At 38.6% G+C, this 8,562-nt stretch overlaps 1 protein-coding gene across 3 annotated transcripts in view; it reads right to left on the reverse strand.

Moving 5' to 3' along the window:
- The window catches only part of PIK3R4 (phosphoinositide-3-kinase regulatory subunit 4), a 62,322-nt gene extending 54,065 nt beyond the window's left edge, over nucleotides 1-8,257 (reverse strand). For 2 of the 3 annotated variants that reach the window (XM_039837110.1, XM_039837112.1), the window contains exons 1-2: nucleotides 7,737-8,256; nucleotides 6,307-7,083 (exon numbers count right to left, since the gene is read on the reverse strand). In XM_039837110.1, coding sequence (XP_039693044.1) covers nucleotides 6,307-7,039 — 733 coding nt within the window. In that variant the 5' untranslated portion in view covers nucleotides 7,040-7,083; nucleotides 7,737-8,256. Of the gene's footprint in view, nucleotides 1-6,306; nucleotides 7,084-7,736 lie in introns of all 3 variants that reach the window. The other variant, XM_039837111.1, reaches the window with a different exon arrangement.
- Between the last annotated feature and the right edge of the window lie 305 nt (nucleotides 8,258-8,562).

Here is an 8,562-nt window from a genome sequence, read left to right on the forward strand (position 1 = left end):
TTTTGTCTATTTCGTTCACTGAAGTCTACAGTAACTGAAACAATAATTCTCAATAAATTTCTTAAATTAATTTCTATCTATGTAGTGTCAAGTTTTAGAATAAAAGACTTTAAAATAGCTATTAAAAACATCATAACCAAGAAGGAAATAGAACTGAACAATGCTATGAACCAACTGTATCTAACAGACATCAAAGGAACACTCCAACAACACAATACAAAATTCTTCTCAAGTACACATGGAACACTCTCCAGATTAGACCATATGCTAGCCATAAAACAAGCCTCAATAAGTTTAAAAGAACCGAAATCATATAAATTATGTTCTTCAACCCACAATAGAATGAAGTAAGAAATGAGTAATGGAAGGCAATCTGAAAAATTCACAAATATATAGAAATTAGACACACTCCTAAACAACCAATGCATCAAAGGGATAGTAGAAAATGAGATTAATTAAAATAAAAACACAACACATAAAACATATGGGATGCAACTAAAGCAGTGTTTAGAGGAAATGTGTAACTATAAACACCTATGTTAAAAAGTAGAAACTCGAAACAACAAAATAATGTAACATTCGCCTTAAGAAACAAAAAAAAAGTAAACTAAAACTAAAGCAAACAAAAGGAAGGAAATAAAGATTGGAGTGGAAAAGGAACATTACTACTAACCATACAAAAATGAAAGGAATTATAAGAAAATACTTTGAACAACTGCAGGCCAACAAATTAGATAATCTATATGAAATGGACAGATTCCTAGAAACAGATTACCAAAATTGACTTAAAAAGAAATAGAAAATCAGAATAAGCCTTAGTAGAGACTGAACTGGTTATGAAAAACTTCCCACAAAGAGCCTAAGCCAAGGTGGCTTAACAGGTGAATTCCATTAAACATTAAAGGACTTAACACCCACCCTTCACAATTTCTCTCAAAAAATAGAAAAAGAGGAAACGCCTTCCAATTCATTCTATGATGCCAATATTACTCTAATACCAAACCAGATAAAAACATCACAAGAAAACTAAAGAACAATATCCCTGATGAATATCGATTTTAAAAACCCTCCCCAAAATATTAGCAAACTGCGGGAATTAACAAGTCCATACCAATAATAAATACATAAATGAGGGCAAAGAGAAGACACCAGAGAATTGTAGGATGCTAAGGGCCTACTGATTGAATGCAGAGGAAGTGCTGGAGTTGTAAATCATCATTTTACAATCATTATAGTAAAGATTGGATAAGGCAAGAAGCATCAATGGATGCCAAATTAAGGAGGAAATTGTGATGACTGGCAGGATATTTGCATGGTCTAAAAGTTTCTTTCCACAGGTTGCTTATTAGTTACAAGAGATTTAAAAAAAAAAAAAAAAATAACTATAACAGGAACTTTACACTTTAAAAAATTGGGCAAGACCTTGACCATCTGCACCATCTGCCTGCAGAGGTAATACAGTGAAGACACATCATCACCTATATACTATTCCTACTGAGAATGAATAACCTGAATCTAATCACAAACAGCAGACAAACCCAAAATGAACATTCTATTAAAAAAAAAAAAAAAAAAGGGGGTGGGGTAGCTAACACACACAATGCATGTAAAAGCTGCTGAAAACTGAATAAGGCTATAGTCTAGCTAACAGTAATGCACCAATTTCGATTCCTGATTTTGATGTACTAGTCATATAACACGTCGCCACTGGGGGAAGTTGGAGGAAGGGTTCTTTACAATTTTGGCAACTCCTTTTGAGTCTATCATTTGAAAATAAAAAGTATAAAAATAAGTCTTAAAAATTTAAAGGGAGAAGTATTCTTCAAAAAAATGTCAACGTCATAATGACAAAGAAAGGCTGTGTAAATGTTACAGATTAAAGGAAGCTAAGGAAACGTGACAACTAAATGCAAAACCTAGACTAGGTTCTGTCCTAGAACAAGAAAAATGGTATAAAGAATATTTTTGGGTCAAATACAAAATTAGAATAAAATGTGTATCACTTAAATTTGTTATCGTATCACTTAAATTTGCTGCAGCTGGTAAATGCAACGTACAATTACATGTTATATAAGAAACTATCCCTAATCTTAGGAAATCCATACTGAAGTATTTAGGAGTAAAGAGCCATAACGTATGTAACTTATTCAGGAAAAAATCATGGAGGGTAGGGACTGGGAGGGAAGTGGGGGTAGTATAGAGAAAAGGTACAAGTAGTAAAGCAATTGCAGCAAATTAGTAAGGACAGGTGAATCTGTGTAAAGACTATATGGGTGTCCTATGCACTATTTTTCTTTTTGCAAGTTTGCAAGTTTTTTAAGTTTCCCCCCACCCCCTTTAATTCCTCCTCCTTCGCCCCACTTCCACTCCTGACCTATGGATGTTGCCATTTCCCCTTAAGAGCTGGATCTCTGAAGGCGGGGCATCTCCTCCCACAAGCTTGGGGCGTGCACCCAAGGCCAGGCGCACTCAGGGGGCCTGGCACACCGGACTATGGTCCTCCTCCTGAGGCGTGAACCCAGGACCTTCTGTGTGTAAAGCAGACGTGCTAACCAATACACTATGGAGCCACCTCAAGTTTTGTAAGTTTTTAAGTTTGAAATTATTGAAATAAAAAGTCAGAAAGTAACAGAGCTACATGACTATTTATAACTAAACGGAGGTTATTATGGACTGAATTGTGTCCCCTCACACATACACAAATACATATGTTGAAGGCAGTTATCTTAGAATGTGACTGTACTTGAATAGGGTCTTTAAAGTAGTAATTAAGATTAAATGAGGTCAAAGGGTGAGACCCTAATCCTTTACAGCTGGTGTTCTTATACGAAAAGACTCTAGGGAAAAGGCATGTGATACTACAAAGACAAGGTGGTCATGGGCAACTAAGGAGCGTGGCCTCAGGTGAAATCAACCCTGCTGGCACCTTGACGTTGGATTTCCAGCCTCCAGAAATGGGGAGAAATAAATATTTGTTTAAGCTCTCTAGTCTGAGGTATTTTGTCACGGCAGCCCTAGACAACTGATAGAGGTAAATACAGGGTTTTTCTCTTGCAACTTTATAATGTTATTCTAGAAGAAGTATTATTGGGTGGTATTTCCCTATGGAACAACTTGTTCAAGTTGTCTCTATCATCACTGTGTCCTTCTTATTCAGATCTTTGCTCAAATGTTACCTCCTCAGAGAGGCCTTCCTGACCATTTTATCTAAAGTAGTCCTCTACTAGCCTTTGTCATAGCACTTATAGGTCATAGCAATTTGTCACAGCATTTATCACTGACCAAAATTAACTTTCTTATTTGCTTATTCTATCTCTTCCTCACTAGAATGCAAGCTCCATGAGGGCAAAAAACTGTCAGTCTTGTTCACAGCTGTATTCCCAACATCTACACAATACAGTCTCACACAGAATTAACATTCAAATATTTATCAAATGATCTCCAGCAAAAAAACAAAAAACAACTTTGCCCATATGTGTAACCAGAGACAGAGAATATATACACTTCTCCCAAACGAGCAGCCAAAAACCATGAATATGCATCAAGACGGGAAAAAGTAACATTCAAAACCCAAAAGAGCCTAAATCAGATCTTAGGAGCCACTTAGGGAATTGGACAGATCCCATCCACCTCCTTCAAAGGAATGAAAGGGCCTATTTTCAGGCAAAACAATGTAGGGCTCTTTAGTCTGGAATAACAAATGCTTAGTAAGAATTCTGTTGAAGTTTACAAAATAATGTGCACAGAAAGAATAAATATAAACTCTTCATCAACCCTTAAATTTTAAAACTGTAACAAACTTCCAGTTATAAAATAAATGTTATGGTGATGTACGGGATGATGACTATAGTTAATAATACTGTATTGCATAACTGAAAGTTACTGAGAGATTTTAAGTTCTCATCACAAGAAAAAAAAATTTGTAACCATGTATGGTGATAGACGTTGACTTATCGTGGCGATCCTTTCACAAAATGTTCAAATATGGAATTATTATGTTGCACACCTGAAACTAATACAATGTTCTGTGTCAATTATACCTCAAACAAACAAACCTATAAATGATCCCCTCAAGCTAGAAAGTGGTCACATCTCTAAGCTAAAGGAGTCCTATTTTCAGAACACTTGGTGAGTTTAAAACATGAGAATTGTTTAAGAAAAATTTAGAAAAATTCAATAAATTTAGATAAATTTGGATAAATTCAAAGTTGGGACTTTGATTACATTTCTAACCTTATACCTACAGCGCACAGGCTAACCCTATCTTATCAAAAATAAAGTATTATCTTGGGACACCCATTAGTGAGCTAATGGACCAACAGAGGTGCAATCCTGTGCAACAATTCTTACTCCTTCGTTCCCCCTACATGAAATACACTTCATTATGTTACTTTTTCTAAGTAATCTAAAATACAGCTTAATTTGTCTTCCTTGTAGTAAACTTACAGGTGAGAAAAAGATTAAACCCATCCTTTGCAAAATCTACAAAAAAATGGCCTTGATGCCAGAGTTCATATGGTATCCCTCAGGATACCATCCTCAGCCCACTTCTCCCAGAACTTCATAAATAACCTGGAATCATGGCCCAGGTTCATGTGGTCTGTGTATGTGAAATAATGTATATGAATGCATGGTACTTTTTTCCAGAGAAAGAGGCTACTAATTTAATCAAATACTTTATGAGGATCCAAAAAAGCTTAAGAATCACTTCTCTACAAACTCTCCCTACCTACAAACTCATTTCCTTGGCTACAATTACTACTTATTATTTCCTGATAAATACCAAATCTCCATCTCCGTCCCAAATCTCTATACACCAAATCTTTATAACCAACTATCTGTTGTACATCCTTTCCGGGACATCCTCCAAACACCTTCAACTCAACATATCTAATTCAGACCTCATCATCTTCCCTACCCCTTACCTGTTCTTCCTCCTGTGTCTGTAGCAGTGACCAGCATCGCCCAGTTTCCCAAGCGGGGGCGGGGAGGCGGGGAGTGGTTATGGAAAGGGTGTGGCGGTGTTCTTGACTTCATCCTCCAATCAATATCCACGTCTTACCAATTCTACCTACTAATTATCTCTTATGTATTACAGTTGACCCTTGAAAACAGGTTTGAATTGCATGGGCCCATTTACACACAGTTTTCTTTCATATATTGGAAAATTCTTTTGGAGATTTTCAACCATTTGAAAAAACTCGCAGACAAATTTTATGATTTTCTTAATAACATTTTCTTTTCTATAGCTTACTTTATTGTAAGAATACAGTATAAAATACACATAACACACAAAATATGTGTTAATTGACTGTTATCGGTCAATAGTAGGCTATTAATAATAATAGTTTCAAGTTTTGGGAAGTCAAAAGTTATATGTGAATTTTCAACTGTGCCGGAAATCTGCACCCTAATCCTCATGCTGTTCAAAGGCCAACTGTACTTCTCTCTACTTCCTCTCCAACTGTCACAACATGCTCCAGTCAGGAGCATGTTTTACCTAGACTGTGGCAATTTACTACTAACCAGTTTTTCCGTCTCTTGTAGGTCCCCTACAATCCACTCTCCACGCTACAGTGTTTTGTCTAAAACACATCTGACGATGTCTCTCAAGACTAGCATGAACATACTGGACCTTTTCTAATCTGGACCTTGCTTATCTCAAACCCTATATTCTGCATATAGTAAACTACTTAAACTGCCCTAAAAACTTAGGGCATCAAGCTCTAGTCTCCAAGTCTTTGTATGAGCAACACCCTCTGCCTGAAACAAACTCCCTTTAACATAGCTAGTTCCCAATCATCTTTCAGGTCTCAGTTTAAATATCATCCTTCCAACAAAGAAGTCTTTCTTGATCTTGCTTCTGTACCCATCACCAGCATAAAAACTAATTTAAGAACTTAAGTATCTACACATTCTTGTAACAGCATCCTATGCTTACCACCACAAAAGTGAGCCACATTGCACTGAAACGTCTTTTATCAACATATCTATCTCCCCATCAAAGTATAAGCACTTTGAAAAGAGGGACATAATTATCCATCTACGTCTCTAGTGCTTAAGGCAGTGTCTGACCCTATGGAAGAATTCAAATATTTCTTTAATGTTTGAATAAACTGCTCTTGCATTATCCAGGCACTTAAAATGTCTAATGAAAGAATGCTGCATATATCTGAAATAGTGTATAGGACATATAAAGAAATTAATTTTTCAATGTATGGAGATTTTTTTAAAAAGCTACATTTCTACGTTCAAGGCTTAAAATATATGCACATCCCCCTTAGCAAATTTGACCAATTCTAGTACCTGCTGAAAAGATGTCCATTGCTCGCTTCAGCTCTCCTCTTGTTCTCTGATTGCTATTTAAGTCTACAAGTGGAGTCGAAGGATCTCTCATATATTCTAACTCAGTGGCAAACAATCCACCATCAACAAAACGTTCAGGAGCAATATAACAAGTTCTCCTCCGTGAAGTGTCAAAGAAATAGTTGAAATCTGCTGGGTTGTCCTCTGGAAGATAAGTGGGTTTAAAACTGGCAAAATCAGTTAAAAGGACCCAGTTCCAACTAGTGACCATTACATTCTCAGTCTTGATGTCTCCATGACGGACTCCAGATTTGTGTGCTTGGTCCACAGCTGTCAGGATTTGGAAAGCGATCCAACGCTTCTCAATGTTATTTAAGAATGGACGAGTACTGATGCGATCATAGAGGTTGTCTCGCACATATTGCCTAAACAGCATCGCTGCTTTCTCAGATGCTTTTTCTGCTGCTTTCTGGAAAGGTAGACAGTTCTGTGCAGAATGAAGCCTGATTTTTAGTTCCTCCAACTCTTGTTTATAGCTGGTCAAAGGCAATGTGGGATCCTGAATTGCAAAGACCTTCACAACCACCAGGCCTTCTCGGTGCTTCGCCCGAGCAACTTTAAAAAACCGAGTACTCCCCAGGCTCTTATCATATTCAAAGTCATGGATGTCTGAGAAATAACTCTCCACAGAAAGGATCTGGGAAGGAGCAATGCCAGCAAGCTGATTTCCCATAATGACAGCAAAAACTTCTGGGTCAGTAAGTTAGGATACGACACCTATTTTTTTTAAAAGAAGAAAATTAAAAAGATCATGAAACACCATTATTTATTTGGTCTCCTCCTAAAAGATAGTTACGCCATAGTATCGCACCCTTTTAGGCAGCCCCTAAATTTCAGACATATTTATCTTAAAAGATCTTATTTTATGCTGTCCTTTCCAGAGGCTGAACTGTATTTAAGTAGGCCCCTTCAATATTAAGTTGAAAATGTTAAAATGTGTATTTTTATGATATTTACATTTTAAAATTACTAAGCCTTAGTATTGTGCTTGGGGCGAGGAGTCTCACAACAGTACTATGTAACAGTCTTTGTCCAAGAATTTGTAGTCTTGAGCATAAGACAAACACATTAAAAACTTAAAACTGACTAAGAACCATGGAATACAAATAGGTCACTGAACTCCTCAAAGGTCAGGCTAAGATCCAAAAAATCAGTTCCAGCCTAATTCCAGTATGCCTTCGCATCCAGCTAATAGAAGGCACAAAGTTGTCTGGTTTGCCAGAATGACAGAGGAGAAACCTCAGCAGAGATGTGCAAGAAAAGTAAACCAAAGTACACACTTGCCAGTTTAGATTTTCTCCTAGCTCGGATTTTGCAGGAAATAAAAGATACACATACACACATGGCCATGCATACATATAAACATTTACCCTAGGACTCTGGAAAGTGTCACGAGTCGGTCACTAGCTCACACTGAGGACATGGTGGGTCACTTCAGGGTCTGGGCTGGGAAGGGCGTCAGCAGCCAGGTGAGTCTTCTCTTTGAGAGGTCTTCCTTCACAGGCAAGAGGAGGAATGCTGGGGGAGGGACACAGAAAGTCCCAATCTCCAGAAACCCTGGTGGTCCGCAGGAAGAAGTCGGAAAGCTCTTGGGACGACAGCAGGCGGATGCAGCCAGGCTGAAGAGACCGCACAGATACCCAGGGAGTTGCCCCTGTCAGCCCCGTACTCTGCCCTAAGGGCGACGCGTTCTGCGGCCTCGCCTTCCACTCGCGCGGACCTCTGGCCCCTGGAGGCCCGCTATACTCCTCGAGGGCCTCACCACCAGGCGGGGAGGTGGAACTCGGAAGAGTCAGGGCAGCCGCCAGTTCCAGGGAAATACTTCAGCCGCTGCACATACCTCAAACGCCGAACTCCCGGGAAAGCCGCCGGCTCTGACTTCACTTCCTGCCGCGGAGCGGAAGTTACGAAGGTGTGAGGCTTGAGGAAGAGCAACAGAAGGGCACTGGTTGCTAGGAGACGAGAAAGGGGCGTCTCTCTCCATGTGACGAGAGGAAGAAAATAAGGTGCTTTTGAAAATATCTGTTCCCCTCCTGCTCTTTTCCTTATCCTTCCCGAAACGCTGGGGCTGCTGAAATGCCCCAGAATCTGTTCAGACACCCCTTTACCCCAAGTACACCAGAACATAGTTATTCAAGAGAATTCACAGGCTTATTTAGGGAAGTTAATATACCCCGAGTTGAATTTTTCAAGATC

Source organism: Pteropus medius, unplaced genomic scaffold, assembly GCF_902729225.1.
Source record: "Pteropus medius unplaced genomic scaffold, Ma_sr-lr_union100, whole genome shotgun sequence".
Lineage (NCBI taxonomy): Eukaryota > Metazoa > Chordata > Mammalia > Chiroptera > Pteropodidae > Pteropus > Pteropus medius.